This window comes from Cetorhinus maximus, chromosome 15 (assembly GCF_964194155.1).
Source record: "Cetorhinus maximus chromosome 15, sCetMax3.hap1.1, whole genome shotgun sequence".
Taxonomy (NCBI): Eukaryota; Metazoa; Chordata; class Chondrichthyes; order Lamniformes; family Cetorhinidae; genus Cetorhinus; species Cetorhinus maximus.
In genome coordinates, this window is record NC_135893.1 from 67,888,182 (window position 1) to 67,908,225 (window position 20,044).

The window sequence follows — 20,044 nt, forward strand, 5'->3', positions numbered from 1 at the left end:
AATAAAAAGAGCTATTGCATTTTTAAAAATCACGTTGCATTAAAATCCTAGAAGCAGAAAAACATGTGCAGTGACTCATGCCAATACTTGTAACCCGGGTTCTGCCAGCATAGCAAGGTGCCTGCACTGAGTAAGCATGCGCACACTCTGTCGGTGTGGAGCGGGAGGCCATTGGTCCGTTCGCGGTCCTGATGCACTTTGGGGGTTGTAGTTCGCACCGTCATTGACCCTTAGGCTAAACGGCGACTGGAGTACTACAACTCCCGGAATGCTGTACGTCACACCTTTAAAAAATCTTAAATAATTGAACTTTAATATCTACCGCAGCTTTTAAATGGCTTAATTTGAAACAATTCATACGCAAGGGATATTATTTTTTAGAAAAGGATTGTTTGATGACAAAGGGTGCATAACGCTAACTTCCGGTGAAGCACCAGGTCAGATGGAAACAAAATGGTGGCTTGTGAGGAGGCGCAGCCGTTGCTAAGGGGGACGTTCTTTCTTTGTGATTTACATGCTCGGTTTGGGAAGGTGGAAATATGATCACTGCTCCTGATGTTGTGGCTCTCACTCACGAAGATGACTACGGGGAGCAGTATAGCGATGACTCGGTGCCCCCTTTCCAATTCCAACCCGAAAACCCCTGGTCCAAGACGGCCACAGCTAAATTCGAGAAGGATTTCATTCTGATATCCGAGTTTTCCGAGCAGGTAGGCCCTCAGCCTTTGTTAACCATCCCAGACAATACCCGCGGTAACTTTGATCTCAACTATTTCTCTCTCAGGATCATGTCTGTGGATTATCAAGCCTCCTTTGTGGGGCACCCCCCTGGGACCAGCTATCCCAAGCTCAACTTTGTGGAGGACTCCAAGGTGGTGCTGGGGGACTCCAAGGAAGGGGCTTTCGCCTACGTGCATCACTTGACTCTCTACGACTTGGAGGCGAGAGGTTTCGTCAGGCCATTCTGCGTGGCTTATATCTCCGCCGATGAAAACAAGATCATGCAGCAGTTCCAGGAGCTATCGGATGACTTTTCCAAAGCCTCTGAGTGTTTGAAAACTGGCAATAGAAAAGCGTTTGCCACTGAACTGGAAAAGAAACTCCAGGACCTTGAATACACTCGGAATGTGTTACATAATGAAACAGAAATCCAGAAAAGATCTAACGATAAGGGATACTACTCTTCTGTCGCAATTGAAAAAGCTAACGAGTTAGCCAATGTGGAAAAGTGTATAATTGAACATCAAGATCTTTTAATGCAGATAAGAACTTATTCACACAAAAAAACTAAAGACGCAGACTATTTCTCATATGAGCCAGAATATGGCAAAGAACAATCCGAAACCGGGTTGGAACAACTAAATACAGACGAAATATGTGAAAAAAATAGCTTTTCCGATAGAAGATCTTACACACCCAAGTTCACAAGGGCTAAGCCGGCAAAATGTTTTGAAAAAAAGTTGAAAACTCTAGAAGAACTTTGTGATAGCTACTTTTTTAATCAAACTCTAGAACAGCTTAGGCAGGTAGAGAAATTCTTCAGAGGTGATGTATGCTATCTGATTACAAGCCAAATTGAAAAAGAGCTGCTTCAGCAACAGCAATTAACTTCCTTTCTGTTTGAAGACCCATTACTCTTTGATGAAGAACAAACTGAAAAACAACAACGCTGTGACAAAGTGCTTCCAGTTTTCAACATTCTCAGTCCTAAAGTTTTGGAGCATCCCTGTTTATTAAATGAGGCCACAAGCTTTGAATCATACAAGTCTTGTGTGGAGTCTGTGCCTATTAAATTGGATCAACAAATCAACATAGGGAGTTACCATGGGACTGTGGCAGATTCTATCCCATGTAAAAATCCTCCAGGAGCTTCAGACCATCTTGAACTGGAAGGGAAAGAAAAGGGAAGTATCAGTAGCGGTGAAAGCATTGAAGTACTAGGTACAGAAAAATCCTGCCCAGCCCCAATATTTTCTAAATCTGATAGCCAAGCAAATCTGCAGTGCCAGCATCCAGAAATTGTGAGGAGGAAATTTGTAGTCACCAGGCGGACAAATAGCGAGGACAGCATTGAAGTCCTTTGTACCACTGAATCTCTGATACCTGAAGACTTTAAGGCCACCTATCCAAGTGCAATACATGAAGAAGAACCAACTTTAAACAATGAAGAAGAAAAGCAGCTGAGCCCCGATCTTGTGCAGCCCAACGCAAATCTAAACCACAGTAATGGGTTTAGCAAGGCAGATTTTGAAAATAACACCATAACACTGCCTGTTTTATCTGAGCCTGTAGACTCCACTTGTTGTATTGGGAAAGAGAGCCCAAATTTTACTAAATCAGTACCTACATTTGTAACTGAAGAATACAATGATGGCGTAGTCAATGTTCCACCACAACGCAGTAAAACCATAGACCAAATATTCCACAGTGATTTCCCACAGCAAGATGAGGGAAATGGATTATATGTTGCTGGTGATCAAGCATTATCTACCTATGAGAAAATATACAATGATGTACCTGGTAATGGTGAAACAGCTCAACTTCCAGTAGATGAATATTTGGACAACATGAGTTATATTAGTGCATCATTATGTTCTGACAGGACTCCATCTCCAGCTTTCCCAAACTGTCCAGCAAAAAGGGCCTCTGGAAAGCATAAGAAGCAGTCTGGGAAGAATTCATTGTGGTTTATAAGGCAATATTCTTTTGCACAACAGGCAATTTTTTCATTGCTGTCCGGCCGGACATTGGTAATAGTAGGTGAACAAGAAGGAAAAGTTAAAAAGCTTATCAATGCTTTATCAACATTTGTCCCTAATTATGGCAGAGATTCAGACTCAATAAAGCAATGGGTAACGTTCCCTTTGCACATCAACCATTTACAGACCTGGAAACTCATTGGACTTCAGAGGTGCGTATTAAATATAGGTACAATGTAGCTATGTTTAAGGACCAGTTTTCTTAGTAATCAATTCAAATCTGACTATCAGAGCTTAATACTGTAGCTGCATTTCAGAATGGCAAGAATTGGTGAATTCATAATCAATTAAATAGTAAGTTCAGGAGAATTGCCGAACTAGTCACCTTGTAGATATTGCCTTTTATCAGTAATATGGATCCCAGGAAGACATTTCTCAAAGCTCTTCCTGATAACATTTCCATATTTTATTTTACCAGATGTTAGCAAAATTTGCATGTTCTCTCTTTATCAAATAGTGGGTTACTTTCAAAAGTGAGTGTATTGGGACTATTCATAATGCTTTGATTTATTATCAAACTTGAAGGTTGGTTTCTGCTTAAGCTATCGGCTTATTTGCAAAAAAAAAATTTTTTTGCTCCGCCGCTTGTAAATACACTTGGTATGAGCACAATCTTGTCACCTCAGTAACCTAAAAATATCCACTCTAAGGTATATTCTCAAACTTATGGTCCCTTGTAAGACGTTGTCTGAAAATTCTATCAACATATATTTATTCCTCTGCAAAGATTGATTTATGACATTAGTAAGATGAACTTAATTAAATTTTAGCCAGGTTTAGTATAGATTGTTTTTTAAAACCCACTTGGAGCTATTGTCTGACAGGTCTGCTCCAAGCAGGACAATAAATACCCACCCAAAACGCACATGTAAAACGTGCCTTAATACCAGCAATTTTTTTGAGAGAATTTTTTTAAAGTTCGTTTTCACTTGCAATAATGCTTGATCATTGTAAAATTTTTTGTCTAATTCTAGAGCCTCATCAAGCGGCCTCTTTTACATTGGATTTTGTATAGCAGTATTTCACACTGTTCAGTGACTAATACTCTAAGCAAGAAGAATGTTAGTGTTGTATGAGGTTAGACGCGGTGGTGAATTTATACCCTTCTTAGCAGCAAATAATTTGCACTTTTTTAAAAATAGTACATCCAGAGTCAATTGCAGGATCAAACTCAAGACATCTACTGTAAGCATGTAGGTCCCAATTGTTTCTGTGCACCTGCCACACTGTGTAACTTTGTCTCATTACTTTTGAAACAATGCCCCATTTTGCATTCAGATTTTTGTATCGTTTCCTTATTAGAACTGTTCAAATTACAGTCTGAAACTTTTTTATCCTCCAATCTGTAGCTTTTGCTCCTGGTTACCTAAAGAAGCTGAGCTGATGACTTAATAAACTGAACACTCTTTACATAAATGCCATTACTTTATGCTAATCTTCAAGTACAAATTGACAACTAAACAAGGTTGGTGAGATTCACCAACTTGGTGCTATCCTACTGGTGTTTCCCCATTGCAGAGAGGGTTGGAAAGAGTGTTGACACAAGATCACTAGTTGAACTTGGCGATTTATATGCAGTCTCGGATCGTACAGGCATTAAGAGCAAGACCAACTCCAGGTGGTAGTCTTGCATCACTTGGGACTTTACACTGGCCATATTCTGGTGCCATTACAACATGGTGTGAAAATGCATTTTAACTTAATGGAAGTCACTGCTGTCACCTGCCTTATCATGGTGAGTGGAAGCCAAGAGTGGCGCTCTGAGTATGTTCCTTTGTTACTCAGCTGAATTTGAGGCATAATGATAGACCACCTTCCACAACTCTGGTCTGTTACTGTACATTGTATTATACAGTACCTGCCCAAGACATGTCATACAAAGTTGCCCCTGAGAGTTTACAGTCATTTCACTTTAAAGCAGCATTGCAGCAGCTTTTCTATTTAAAAAGTTCCTTAAAAATGATGTGTTGGGTTCAGAGAGGGAAATATGAATGTGAGATTGGCAATGCTCCCTCGTGTCCGAAACTCTGTAAAATGAACAGAAAATGTTTGTGTGGTTAGAGGGAATCAATAGCTTCCACTTTTCATACTTGAAACAGTTGATATCTGAGAAAAGTCTAATCGCAGTCTTCCCTTTTTATGTACAGCTACACATAAAGTCCCCTTTTACTAGTAACTATCCCAGGCAATCCAAGCAGATTGTTATAAAATGAATTAAATAGTCAGTGTTACAGCGTTAGATCACCATAAAATCCTGCTCAGATTTTTTAAAACTCTGTTGCACTTTTTGAATATCTTGTTGAAATCCTTTAATTGGTCCATCTGTACTTCATGCTGCAATTAATGGTCACAATGCTTCTAACGCCAGCTGAAGCTGTACTGTGTGGTCATTTCTGTTAAACACATGGGAACCAGGTAAATCTACTCTGTGATGGGGGGTGGGGGTGGGTGAAGAATCCTTTCCCAGGTCTAATTGTGATAGTGAACTCCAAGCAGCAGGCATGACTATCGGGGGTTTTGCATTGCAGGAACCTTAAAGTGAAATGGACTGTTGATTTGAAGCCCACACCTTACATGTATTGTTCACTTATCCACTGACATTTTGGAGCTGGAAGCGTTCTGTTATTCAGACTGAATTTGAAAAGGCCACACTGGAAGTTTTGAAATTGGCATTTTTACTACTAAATATGTATTCCCATTGTACACGAGAATCTATTGTGAATGAATTGGTAAATGTTTTGTTTCTTTGACCTTTCTAGAATAGCTTCTCCCTTGGGTACCAGTATATTGCACTCGCTGAATCGGTACAGTCGCTACATCAGTGTTCTAGACTGTGACAACAAAACTCTCCGTTGCCCGCAATATAAAGGACTGCTGATCACCAGACTGGCAGACCACAGGACTCAAATAAAGAGGGGCAGCACATATTACATGCATGTCCACAATATGCTGACCCAACTATGCTCCCAGGCTTTTCTCTACACTTTCTGTCATCACCTGCACCTTCCTATTGACGAAAGAGAAACTGAAGAATCGGTCACCTGTCGAAGGGTTAACTTTTTAAAGCACCACCTGGGCCTAATGAATGACGATAGCAAGATTGTGCAATACTTTGCAGAGCTGATAAAGATGCACTACCTACAAGAACCTGCAAAGGGCTTAAATCCGGTTCTGCGATTTAACTACACCTCCAGCAGTGTGTTTAAGATCTAGTTCTGCAACATTCTCCATTCAATGCTGACATTTTATTTTGTACTTTGCTCACAGAAAAGCATGACCTTTTTCTGTTGGTTTTCCTACATTGCTGTACTGTCGCCTGCACTGTGAAAATGCATCAGTCTGGCTAAGGCAGGTAAAGGAAAGTTGAGCATTTCTTATTTACAGATCATTGGATAATGTTTTAGTGATGAGATGAATCAAGAATTTACAGGTCTGGTAAATTCATGTGTCTTCAGCTCGGTGCTCTTAAGTTGCACTTTTAAAAAGTAATAGGCTTGGGGAAGAAAATCTCAGATGATGTAAAACATTGAGGGGAATGGAATGCTGCAGTTTCCTGAACCATGGGTGAAACAAGACTTTCAGTTTTGAGACTTTGTTTCTGGAGGTTTATTTACAGAGTGACGTGGTCAACAGACAAGTTGAAACCCAGGTCAGGGTCTCTAAACTGTAATGACGAGAAAGCACAACACTGGAGCTCGGAAACTGAATTCCACTGGGTCAGAGGCCCCTTAAGTGTTCTGACTTGAGTTATCACCCTAAGACTAAAGTTTCAGAACAATTATCCAGTGTATCTATCAGTTTGCATTTAGGAGATTTGAGGTGGGTGGGGGGTGGGAATAATTCCGATTGTCATGTTAGCTGTAACTCTGAACATCAGCAGCTCTAAAACTGGCAAGTGGGGTGTCTAGGTTATAGCTAAGGTTTGGGTGGCAGGTTGTGTTGTAGCAGTACCACTATAACCAGATCGTCTGCTGTCCTCAAATATGGTATGTGAAAGTATCTCATGGTTATAGTCCAGAAAACAAATTTAGCCTTTTTTAATAGGACATGGTAGATTCCATGTCTGACATAGGGGTACGGTGATAAGGTTACATACCTCATAGTATTATGGCAGTAGATGCTTTATCATGATGCATGATTTTGATTGTTAGCTGTCAACAACAAATGTGATCAAGTCTACTAATCTTGTCTCCAGTAGCTTACATTGTGGCCTGGACCTGTATGTAATCTGCATGCTGTCAGTATAGATGCAAATCTCATACTGGATGTGCGATGCCAACACCTAGCCAAGTTTAGTTCACCAATGGTTATTTACTAGTGGCCCACTACTCGGGGTGACAGGTAGATTGGAAAGGCTGAAAATAAACACACTTCCATGGTAATCTAAGTTTGCCCAATCACTTGATTTGAGTGTTGCAATACCCATTGTGCCTCTATCAGCACTTTGACTGATTTCTGAGGGAAGTGAAACGCTACTTTAGATTTGCAGAAAATTTGGATTTAAAGTGGAAAAGAGCCTTTCGTGTACATGTCAGTGGTTTCAGTTAACATTTTAATTGGGGAAGAATAGTGTTTCATTTCAAGATGTGACCTGTTTCAGTGTTCATGGAGTGCTTTGTTTCTTCTGTTCATTGGAAGACAGTGCTAAGTGCAAGCCAGGTTCTTCCATACAGGGATATAAATGGGTAAATTAGAGTGGATCATTCTGGTCTGCTCCTCTGTACCTTCAAGCAGTTGTACTTGAGTGCTGTGCACTAATATGTTTGCCGTCTTAGTCAGGAATGGTGTGCAGAAAAGCTGGTCCTGAAAATTAGGGAACAAAAATAATGCTGCTTCATTTTGCACTCCAGAAAAAAAAATCTAGAAGTAAACCCTGGTAATGCTGGTGGTGTAACTGGCCAATCTGAATCCCAAGTCTAATGCATCATTAGGGTCTGTAAGCTGGCTTGGGCACCACAACCTGGAGTAAGGCAATCCTGTTGTTTCTGTTTGTGTAGGCCTAACAGCCAAGAAAAAAAATAAGTTGGATATCTGCTCTTTGTGTTTCAAGAGCACTTTTGGATCATGTCAAAATTATGACTACTTACCAGTCATGCATTTTCACATTCTGTTTTGTTTGCTTGTTGCTCAGATAATGTTAGCACTTTATGAAAACTTGCACAAAAATCATCCCTGAAAAGAGTTTCAGCTTTTGTGAAATGAAGCCCAGCAGCTTAACTTCTAACCATGATGACCAAGTTCACTGCTTACTGAATTTCACTTTCCCAGAGTCTTAAAGAATAATAGCTTTGAGTAATTAATTATCCTGAAGTCTTTCAGCTGAGTGTTTAAATACAACATAATACACCAAACATCAATAGAATATTGTTATTGCACCAATTTTTATTTATTCTGTTCATGGGAAAGCTAATTGGAATATCAGGTGTATTGTGAACTGTTGGAAGTATTTTTATTATACTGTTAATTATAGAAAATCTCCTTTCACTTTCACAATACCAGTTTTGCTGTCAGGTGGTTGGTTGTTGCATACCATTTGGCTACTCAAATATGAGCAATCCCAATCAAAGGATTTTTATCGACTACCATTTAGAAAACAATTCTGTGGTTTTTACTTTATTTTCCCCTCTACCTTCATTTCTTTTTCTCTCTTAAAGGCGGGCAGGTCATTCTGGGCTTGCTTGACGACCTTCATTTGTGCCTCTTCATGGCCATTCTTCATTTATGAACATAAGTAATAAGTGTTGGCAGGCAAATGTTGGGAACATGATAGCAAGTCTGAACCTATTCACATACAATGTGTATTTTCCAGTGGAAATCTCTGGATAGTAATTGGGAGCAGGAATCTTGGTTGACTGCCTCCCTGCCAATCCCAGCTGTACTCATGTCACTGCTGCCCAGCTAAGATTGATTAACTTCGCACATGCCAGGGATTGAACCCATGACCTTGCAATCTGTCAAGGAACCATCTCAATTGCTGGGTTTTTTTAAATTAATTGTGACATTCCACAATTTGAGTTTACTGCAAGAACAAAATAGGCTTTTTCAAACTGGATGATGAGAGAAACCACAGGAGGAAGGGAATGATTACATTTGGAATCCACTTGCAGACCTCCCCGCCCCGCCCACGCATTTTCAGAAATGATGCATTCAAAATGACAAGTGCTTGATTTCTGCAGCAGCTTCTTATCTTCTTACCTATCTCTTAATCTTGACTTGGCCACACTGGTTCAAACCCCACTCCAGAGACATGAGCATTTAACCTAAGCTACCCTTCAGATCAGTTCGAAGGGAGTGCTTTACTGGCATAGGTGCTGTCCTTTGGATGACATGATTATGTGATCATGTCTGCCATCCCAGCTGGATATAAAAGTTTTCATGGCAGCATCTAACAAAGAGGAGGGTCGTATTGATATCCTGGCCAACATTTATCCTTCAAACAGCACCATTAAAACAGAGTATATGTTCATTGGTGTTTGCAGGACCTTGTGCAGAAATTGTTTCTCTACAAGTGACTACACTTCAAAAGAAAACTGAATTGGCTATGAAACACAGACATCCTGAGCTCGTAAAGGACACTGTATAAATATAATTTTATTTTTGTCGCTCAGCATTGAGGTAGTGTCACTTGATATCTGCAGCAGTTAAATGTTGAGCATTCTTTTTGGGAGACCTGTATCCTCATTGCATTTGAGTTTAGCACAAACAGAAAAACCAAAAGTGATCTAAGACTACACTTAAAAATGGCCAAACCCCTCTGGTGATATTTGTGAATTTTGATGCAGGCTAGATCTCCTATATTTTCCTGTAGAAAAGCTGGAGAATGTTTCCTCTATTTCCTTTCTTTATCTCAGCCCCACTCTGATTGGCTGACTTGATGGGATATCAGGCACTGGTAGTCCCTTGCCAAAGAAAACTTTGCGTTTATCCCTAGGCAATGTATGGCAGTAGATTGTTCAGCATGAAGGAGAGGTCAGCACCACAACCGAACCTGGCCCACATCTGTAATTTTCACACGTACTTTCCAGCAAGCAACAGTCCTTGGTTAATTTCTCTTCAGTTTCAGCTGGCCTAATATTTGATGGAATTATGCTTTCACTCTCTCTTTTCCCTTTCTCTCCTTCACCCACCCCAAAAATACTCAAATTTCAATGTATTTTACCCACAATGTTTCCTTACATGAAAATGTTCGATAAAGTTGAACTTGCTTTCTCACCTCTGCACTGAAATCTTTTTCTTAAAAAAAAATTCAGATGTATTCACTTTTACATTGATCCATATTTCAACACACTCTTTCTAGTTATATTTCAGGATGCAGTTGATTTGGTTGCAGTCCTGGTTGAGAATTCACCTGACTTTTCAAAGGTTACAGCTTTGACATTGTTTCTAAACATGAGAAGAAGCTCGCTGGAGAGAAATGTTCCAGGAGTCGGGGGATATTTACAGCAGATGTGTAATTGTTTAGAGGAATTCATGTAAGATAGTGGCCAGACGGCACCACAGTTTTCCTAACTACAACATTGTTCATAGATTATAATTTCACTCTGCAATTTGGAGTGCACTCCAACCCTATATAGTACAACACTATCTTGCACATGGTTTTTAGGAAAGTAGTTTAAAGAAGGAAATGGAACCCATACTTGATCTCTGTCCCTCATCCTGTCCTGAAGGTGCTCACCTGTGCTTGGCTAGTTCCATAGGTGCTTTCTGGAACTTTGCCCTTGTAGTAACTCTGCCATATGTGAGCATATTCTGAGAGAATTAATGGGTTATTCAGTAATGCAGGTATGATGAGCAAGCCTGGTCCAGAACGCCTTTGGTTCAGCACATCTCTCAGCAAGGGTCATTGGATAGAAATGGGGAACAGGATCTCTCTCTAACCCAGGAATGTTGGAGCCAGTAGCATCATTTTAGCAATTCTCCCAATTGGGCATGAAAATTTCAGAATTAAATTTAAAAAAACTTAACTCCACAACTTGCCAACAATAGACACCTTGTTTGAGAATCTATTTTGTGTTCTGGAATTATACTTCTTCTTTTGTTTGTTTCATTTTCATAAACTTCCAACCTTCTGTTGTTGGTGTTGGATCCCCGAGTGCTATTTCTTCATATTTATTATTTTGGTTTACCAATTAAGTTTTTAAAGATCGTCATGAATTGATAAGTTACATCTGAGCTAGCAGACCCATGCAGCCTGTGCTGTATCATGTAATAATTTAACCTAGCCCCCTCAAAACCTCCATCTGAGATTCACAAGATTTAATTGGACTTCTGCCTTTTTGGTGCTGATTAATTCATTTGAAACACATCAAAATTAAAAAGCCCAACCAATCCATTCAATGGTTCTGTATCTAGTTTATGTTGCATCTGTTCATATTCTGTTCCAGATGATGGGTAACAGCATTAATGTAAATTGTCCATTTGCTCTGAATGGCTGGCATAATGGGTGAATGTGAAGCATCTGTTCACTGAGCGAGTTAACATCTTGCTAAACAAGACACTGAATACATGTTTAACCAACTTGGTGTAACACAGCTGACAGCTGCACTTGGCTCAAAGTTAGCAAAATTATGGATTGGCACAGCCCGATACTGAAAATACACAACTGCTAATTCATAATTTTGAATAGCACATTTAAAGATGCAATGAATTCCTGCCAGGAAATGTGTACCATGTATTTTATTAAAAAAGGAAAAATGTTATTTTTTTTTTCAAATATACTGTGAATATAGTTGTTTGCACTGACTGCCTTGATTTGCCCTGTCCCCAAATTCAGAGCAACTGAATGTAGCAACCATGCAAAATGCTCATTTTTGACTTCAATAATCAATTTAGTTAGATAAAACCAAATGCTGATCGTTACAATGTACTTTTTTCATATGACGTATTGTTTGTTTATTGAATTGTGTATTGGGGCTCATCTTGTCCCCAGAAATGCCCATTTCCTGAGGCACAATTTAGGAAGAAGGAGCAGAGACCATTTAGGTGTATGCAGGCCCTTTGCATTGATGCAGCCGTGCCAGGAGAGTTTGCTGCTGCATTTTCCTGGGACAATGCCTACGGGAGCAGCCAGGGAAACATAGCAGTACCTCCTAGAACAGGAAATGCTCACACCTGGGCTTGAAAAGAAGCAGCTGTCTTTGACTGCATTGCTCTGGCCAAGGGCAGAGGGGTTCAGAAAAAGCCCAAACTTTTGTGATTTTTTAAAAAAAAATACCCTTATGGAGATCTTTTGTCCAAGCAAATCTTGAGAATAGGGTAATCCCCTTTGGTCTGCTGACAGTCAGAAGAACAATTTTGGACAATATAAAAGTGGTAAAACCCTGTGCCTAAGTCTGTACAACGTGATGCCCACACTGCCCAAATTGAGGCAGTACTGGATCTGTAAAAAATTCCTTAAAATCACTTTTGATTCATTGTATGAAGTGGTCCAACATCAATCTGCCTTGGAAGTTACTTTTGGCTTAAACATGCAGAAGTTTCCACCTTCTCAGCTAGCTCGGCGATGTGTCTGCATGCCATCACATACAGTAATTGCATGCAGGAGCATGATATTTTCATTGGTGGCAAAGTGTGAAAGTACCTTGAATTTTGCCTTGTGTGTCCAGTAAACGTAGCTGGTCAAAGGTGATTGAAATCCCTTTACATGTAGGCATAAACACCTCTGTAACTCTATGAAGTGGGTAATCGGTGTGCATGAAGAATCACCTTCTAATATGGTTTCTTTTTCCAGGGATAGAATTTAACAGTCTGATTATTTTAGTTTTTCTGAATTGTTTCTAAGTGCCAGTTGGAGGAGATTATCAATTATGTATTATATTTTAAACTGTAATTATGTTGTGTCGAACTGAGTCACAGGATGCTCTTTTACCCCCAACCCCTTAATTCCTTCAATTTATATTTTTTTAAAATTAGTGCTATAAATAAATAAAAGCTGGAAATACTCAGCAGGTCGGGCAGCATCTGTGGAGAGAGAGAAGCTGTTAATGTTTCTGTTTGATGGTCTTTCATTAGAACTTGCTGATGGACATAAAATATAAAGATGGATTGTTGATTTTGTGATTAATTACTATGTGGTTATCACTACAATGGATATTTGGATTTTAATATATTGACCTTTTGATCCAGCTGCTTGCTTTTTTTGTTTATTTCCATCCTTATCTGTCACACAACTAACCCTCTGGCTTCTTCTCATTCTACACCATTTCTTTCCACTACTTGGTAATGCTGCTCACTCCACCTGAGCTGCATTTGCCCCACACCCAAAAGCTCAACGAACCTTCTTGTCAGTTGTCCAAAACTACTAGCCGTAGATTACAGCCCCCTCTCATTAATTACTAAATTCCAGCTGTCAAGTCTTTGCTCACCACTTTGTCAAATGGGATTTTTATGACAAGTTAAAGCTCATCTGTTTAGGGGAGAAAGAAATCCCTCTATTTACATAAAACAAATATTAATAGCCTGATTAAGCTAAAAGAAAGTTCTCCAATTGAATAAGATATATTTATACAGCTCCTAAATGTGACCAAATAGCACTTCCACACTTTGGTAATGCTTTGATAATTTCACCCCTGTACACAGTGTCTGCCCTCCACTCTCACTGCATCCCTGAATCATCCAATTCACAAAGATGTTTCAAAGCCAGTAAGGTTAATCCCACTATTTTTAGTTTAGGGAGCATACCTGCAATTACATTGATAGCTGGAATCCCAATGAGTGTGAAATACAATTCAGATGTTGTAAATATTGTTTTGTTTTTTAAGGCAAAGATAGAAAATGTTAGACCCTGAAACATTAATACCCTGTTTTAATACTCTGTTGACAAAATTTCAGTTTGCAAGGCTGGTATGTTATTGCAATAATGTTCATCCAACAGGACATATGACCTATAATGTTTAAATTCTTATCTAGTTTCTGGAAATATATATTTTTTTGAATGTTACAAATTGCACTTTCCTGCTTTTATTAATTTTGCACAAAACCGGTGTTTTGAAATGCCAGTGTCGTTGTCTCTTATGTTATTATTTGTGTAACTGTTCTGTTTCTGTTTGAAAGTGTATGTCCATTTAATTATTGTTGTCTTGAAAAATGTTGTGCCTTCCACTTGTAATCATTCAAACATTGTGTACCTTAATAAAACATTTTTGCAACTCATTTGTGTTGCAGTGCTCAGTTTGTATGTAATTGTCCTCTGGCTGTCCAGCCAATTTATTCACTGTACCCTTTACTATACCAATTGAGAGGGCAACTGGAGAGCCACTTGTAATCTTTCGTTTATCCTTGTCCACTTTTTCTTCTGCATCTTCATGCAGTTGGCACTCTTGAGGGGCTGAATGGCTTACTCCAGTTCCTAGGTAAGAGTGGGGGTTTGAGGGAGGGATAGCACCTTTCACAGGTGTGGGTTCAGCACACTCTTTGGAATGACTCATCCTGTATTGGTCCTCACCTTCACCCAACTCTTGCCTGTGGCACCATGTAGTTGTGAACATGTGACAGCAGCCACACCCCAGTAAAACCTTTCAACTGGCAGGCAAACCAGGTGAGGATAGCCATCAGGTCACCCACCTTCAGCAACCTAGGGATTTGTCTATCCTGGCATGTGAAGAGTGATTCTGGTGGACTAGGCGGGTAACATCAATCTAAGGTCCAACTGTCTTGAAGGCAGGTCAGCACCGTGTTGTGGAATGTCTAGAGCTCGACAAGACATAGAAGACATCCTGGTCCCCTACTGCATCCAGATCAACTTCCAGTCATCTGGACTTATCTTGCCATTGGACCAAGATAGGTCAGAATAAGAGGGTGAGCCTGGCAATGTGCAACTCTCCCTCGCTAAAATCCAATTCGCGTGCAAGTCATATCACTTGTCATATACCAAGTCCTGTGGTGATGGATGAGTGACATAGGTGTGGATTCATTGGGAGCTGTAGCTGCGAACCTGCACACAGGCAGCTCAGATCATAGGGTTGTTTTTTCATTAGAAGGAAGCAGAAGTGGAACTTGGCAGCCCGAGCAACTGAGCAGCCCTTTTCAAAACAACACTGCTCAACTTCCTAGTATGAGGGAGAGGCTAGAAAAGGTGCTCTAAACATTGTCGGATTCACCTCCCTTGCCAGAGGGCAGCATCTGACAGGGATCCCATCGATGCGGTCGTAAGTCAATCTCAAAAAAGAAAGTAAAGGTATTGCCAGTCCCAGTTGGCGCATGGAACGTGCACACACTCATGGACAATGCCACAGCTGATCTGAAAGAATTATTGCTCATCAGTAGAGAGCTGACTATGTGCAATATCCAGGTCACCTCCCTCAACAAGACCTGTTTACCTGAGGAGGGTCAGCTCAAGGAAATCTGCAGGTTACACATTCTTTTGGAAAGGAAGAATGGTACAAAGCTGGCGTAGGCTTTGCCATCATAAACCATCTCGTCGGTGAGTTGACTTGCCTTCAAAAGGGTATTCACGATAGTCTGATGGTGCTCAAACTCTCCTGCGCAGCAACAGGCAGCTACTTTCATTAGTGTATACTCCTACCCAACCCTGATGAAGCCAAGGATAAATTCTATGATAACCGCCACTCCTTGATTGCCAAAGTCAGATAAGCTAATCATTTTTGGTGACATCAACACAAGCTGGTGCAGCTGACCAGGCATAGGAATCGGTCATCGGAAAAAACGAAGCTGGCAGATATGACCGCAATAGTCTCTTGCTGAAGATGTGTGCTGAACATGAGCTCTTAATCAACAACGCCGTTTTTGGCCTCCCTCATCGTAATAGGAAACCTTGGATGCATCCTGTTCTATGCACGGCAACTAATTGACTGTCAACACCAGGCAGTGATACAGGGAGAGTGTGTGTGTGTGTAACGAGAGCCATCTGCGGCACTGATTGTTGCACTCACCACCATGGTATCATTTCACAGTTAAACATTAGGATCTATTCTCCCTAGACACCCCAGGGAATGAAGATCCAGAAGCAGCTCAATATCTCCAGGCCCAACAGGCAGTCCTGAAGGAAAATCTCAGAAAAACTCGAGTCACCTGTATACAGTGAAAATGGGGACACACTGTACTGAGTATGACTTTGGGGACTCCCGCTGATGACACCGCTTCTCCAAAGTCTCTTGGCCCCACTTCTCAAGCATCAAGAATGATTTGATGGAAACAACAAGGTAATCCAGAAACTACTCGAGGAGAAGCATCGCCTCTGCAGGATTTACCTCAATGACAAGTCATCATTATCCAAACGCAATACCTACCAAAACATCCACAGGACTGTCCAATGCAAGCTTAGAGAGATGCAAGACACTTGGCTGAATCAGAAAGCAGATGAACTTCAGTCAAACACAGGCAACAAAGACTGGAAGAGATTCTACGATGCTCTGAAATCCATCTACAGGTCCATAACCAATCCTCAGTGCCAACGGGTCAGCACCGCTTACAGAAAAAGCCCAAAATATAGAAAGATGGGCAAAGCACTTTAACCACGTCCCCATTTGGCCTTCGCCTATCAATGAACAGGTTGTCATCCACTGTTCTTTTGATGGCCCTCCCACAGTGTTAGAAATAACAAAAGTTATCAAACTTGCCTAGTAGCAAAGCTCCAGGAGCTGATGCCATCCCAGCTGAGGTATACAAGCTGGAGATCAATGCCTGATCAAGAAGCTCACAACTCTTTCAGTCTATGTGGGAGCAAGGAACCATCCCGCAATCCATTGTCCACCTGTAAGCAGAAAGGAAATCGCCAATCTTTCAACAATCATACAGGAATCTCACTCTTCTCTGTCACTGGCAAAATTTAATCAGAATCCTTTTGAACCTCTTAGTGCAACATCTTGACCAGAATCTGCTGCCAGAGTGAGTGCGGTTTCAGAAAAGTTCAAGGGAACCACTGGTATGGTGTTTGCAATTAGACTGCTCCAGGAGAAATGCCAAGAATGGAACATGGGCCACAACCCCACCTTTGTTGACTTGACCAAGGCCTTTGAATCAGTCAGCTGTGAGGACCTTTAGAACGTAATGGAGAAATTCAGCTGTCCTGAGAGTCATCAGTGGTTTGACAGACTGCATGCTTGTGCGTGTCTTGAATGGTGAGGCTTCTGATCCATTCCTAGTCACTATTGGAGTTAAACAGGGCTACGTGCTAGTGCTAATCCTCTTCTTCATGTTTTTCTCTGCCATGCTCTCCAATGACTTCGATGATGATCCTGGCATCAAAATCAGATATCCCATGAGATGACTCCAGGCAATGATCAAGGTCTCCGAGGACATACTTCGTGATTTCCTGTTTGCCAGTGACTGTGGGAGCTAGCTGCCAGTTCAGAGCTGGTCATGCAATGTATTACGGACTTGTTCTCCAATGCATGTGACAACTTCAGCCTTACGATCAGCATGAAAAAAAGCTGAAGTAATGTACCAGCCTGCTCCAAAAAAGACCATCTCAAGCCCAACATTTCAGTCCATGACCAAAACCTGTCAGCAGTGAAACTTATCTAGGTAGCAAACTTTCTTGAGCTGAACATATTGAGACACATGCAAGAATTGCCAAAGCAAGGATAGCCTTCGGAAAATTTTGAATATCAGCATGGGAATGAAGAGTATGTCTGCCTACTAAACTGAAAGTTTATAGAGCAATAGCCCTGCCCATTCTGCTCTACACATGCAAGACTTGGACTGTACCAGCGTCATGGCAAGAAACTCAACCACTTTCACTTGAGCTACCTTCAGAAACTTCTGAATGTCAGATTCTATGACAAAATACCAGACACTGAGGTGCTACCTGAACTGGCAGGCCAAGCATCCACACCTCCAAGACAATCACAACTGTCATGTGACCAGAATGTCTGACATTCGCTTACGAAAGCTAATCTTCTCAGCAGAGTTTGAATCTGGTGCCACTGTCATGGTGGTCAAAGAGAGCTGTGGGAGCTGAAGGTTTCATTTAGGAGGTTTGATATCCACTTCAAGTTCTGGGAGAAGCTCACCCAAAACTCAGTCGTCTGCAGTATTTTGTCCTATCTGCAGAACGATCCAGGTGCAGAATGGCCTTAGCAGTCACCTACCTACCCGCCAGAACCCTACCAAACATCCCAAATTATTAACAAATAAGGTAAGATGGAAAATGATCTTTATACTGATATTTTGAGCAAACAACAGTACCAAATTGTATTTAAAAGGTAAAAACAAAAACAGAATTACCTGGAAAAACTCAGCAGGTATTTAAAAGGTGCCCTTTTAGGACAGAAATGAGAATTTTTTTCTCTGAGGATTGTGCGACTTTGGAACTCTGCCTAAGAAGGCGGTGGAGGCGAGGTCATTGAATATCTTTAAGGTGGAGGTAGATAGATTCTTGTTAGACAAGGGAATCAATTATCAGGAATAGATGGGCATGTGGAATTAGAAATATAAACAGATCAGCCATGATCTTATTGAATGGCGGAGCAGGCTCAGGGGACCAATTGGCCTACTTCTGCTCCTATTTCATATATATGTATTTTTGTTCAGCATACCTTTTAGGGTAAAGAGTATTATACTACCTAAATGCCAAATATTATTTCTCAGATGTAGAGTTGGGTGGAAGCCACAGCATAGCAGATTTAATAGAACAAGTGAAGGTCGTTTGACCTATATTTTCTAACAATGCCTTTCAACACAAAGATTAGGACTTTAAAGAATACCTTTTGTAAACATTATAAACACAGGTATACTGGTGACAGGGTTCATGGTTTTATTATTTAGGTAGTACATCATATTAAAATATCTCAAAGCATTTCACATGATTAATTACTTCTGAAATGCAATAATTGATGCTGGACAAACCAAGTAGCTGTTCAACATCAGCAACAACAACAATGTTGTTGCCAGTATTGGCTGATGAAGGTTGGAATACTACCTTGGGCTGTTTATCATCCACCTAAATCCTCAAACAGCCAGAGATTGCACCTTGGTTTAACATCATCTGAAGAATGAGAATGTGAAACCCTCTTCGTGGATTTATCAACTCAAAACCATGGTTTAGGAGTTAAACACAACCTTCTGATTCAGAAGTGACATTACAACCAACTAAAAAGTAGATAAGGAGAAACTATTCCCCCTCATGAAAGGGTCGAGAATGGGAGAACACCGATTTAAAGTAATTGGCAAAAGAAGCAAAAATGATGAGGAAAACCTTTTTTGCGCAGTGTATGCTTAAGGTTTGGAATAACTGAGAGTGTAGTGGAGGAAGGTTCAACCGAGGCATTCAGAGGGGAATTAGACTGTTATTTGAAGAAGAAGAATGTGCAGGGTTATGGGGAGAAGGTAGGGGAAAGGCATTAAGTAAATTGCTCATTTGGAGAGCTGGTGCACTCCTTCTGCACTGTAACAATTCTGTGTTTCTGTAAAGTAAAAACAAGTAAATCTTCACAATATATTTATTACATGTTTGAGTCCATCCTTCACTTGATGCAATCTTTGACATGAGGTGACATTGCTATGGTTCTAATGACTGAGGAAGCAATACCCAAATAGCATAATATCATTCATTTATGCATCTATCAATATGGCCCTAGATCATGGCCCTAAATAGATTCTCACCCGGTCTTTCAACGGTGTTGATTGGCACAACTACTTAACAAATCAAAGGCAACTTATAGAAATAAAAACAAAAAACTGCGGATGCTGGAAATCCAAAACAAAAACAGAATTACCTGGAAAAACTCAACAGGTCTGGCAGCATCGGCAGAGAAGAAAAGAGTTGACATTTCGAATCCTCATGACCCTTCAACAGAACTGAGTAATATTAGGAGAGGGGTGAAATATAAGCTGGTTTAAGGATCCGGGGGTGGGGGAAGAGAAGTTGGGGGGGGTGGGGTTGTAGGGACAAGCAAGCAGTAATAGGAGCAGATAATCAAAAGATGTCACAAAGGAACGAAGAGGTGTTGAAGGTGGTGATATTATCTAAAAGAATGTGCTAATTAGGAATGGATGGCAGGACACTCAAGGTACAGCTCTAGTGGGGGTGGGGTGGAAAGACTAACAGGGCATTAAAGGTATAGATTTAAAAATAATGGAAATAGGTGGGAAAGAAAAATCTATATAAATTATTGGAAAAAAAGGGAGAAGGAAGAAACGGAAAGGGGGTGGGGATGGAGGAGCGAGTTTAAGATCTAAAGTTGTTGAATTCAATATTCAGTCCGGAAGGCTGTAAAGTGCCTAGTCGGAAGATGAGGTGCTGTTCCTCCAGTTTGCGTTGGGCTTCACTGGAACAATGCAGCAAGCCAAGGACAGACATGTGGGCAAGAGAGCAGGGTGGAGTG

The 20,044-nt window shown here is 40.6% G+C and overlaps 1 protein-coding gene across 2 annotated transcripts; it reads left to right on the plus strand.

Moving 5' to 3' along the window:
- The first annotated feature begins 442 nt into the window (after nt 1–442).
- On the plus strand, nt 443–13,910 carry smcr8a (Smith-Magenis syndrome chromosome region, candidate 8a). Of its 2 annotated transcripts, XM_078558586.1 has the most exons (3): nt 443–710; nt 785–2,911; nt 5,519–13,910. In XM_078558586.1, the coding sequence occupies exons 2-3, from the start codon at nt 789–791 to the stop codon at nt 5,970–5,972; spliced, it is 2,577 nt and encodes an 858-aa protein (XP_078414712.1). In that variant the 5' UTR covers nt 443–710; nt 785–788; the 3' UTR covers nt 5,973–13,910. The 2 variants fall into 2 exon arrangements, with proteins under 2 accessions (XP_078414712.1, XP_078414711.1); XM_078558585.1 differs by having other exon boundaries at nt 443–2,911.
- Nucleotides 13,911–20,044: the final 6,134 nt, after the last annotated feature.

Bases quoted from the DNA above. Each gene is read 5' to 3' on its own strand.
- smcr8a (XM_078558585.1), top strand. From the start codon at position 540: ATGATCACTGCTCCTGATGTTGTGGCTCTCACTCACGAAGATGACTAC. The intron at 2,912-5,518 runs GTGCGTATTAAA...TGACCTTTCTAG, and splicing joins AAACTCATTGGACTTCAGAG to AATAGCTTCTCCCTTGGGTA.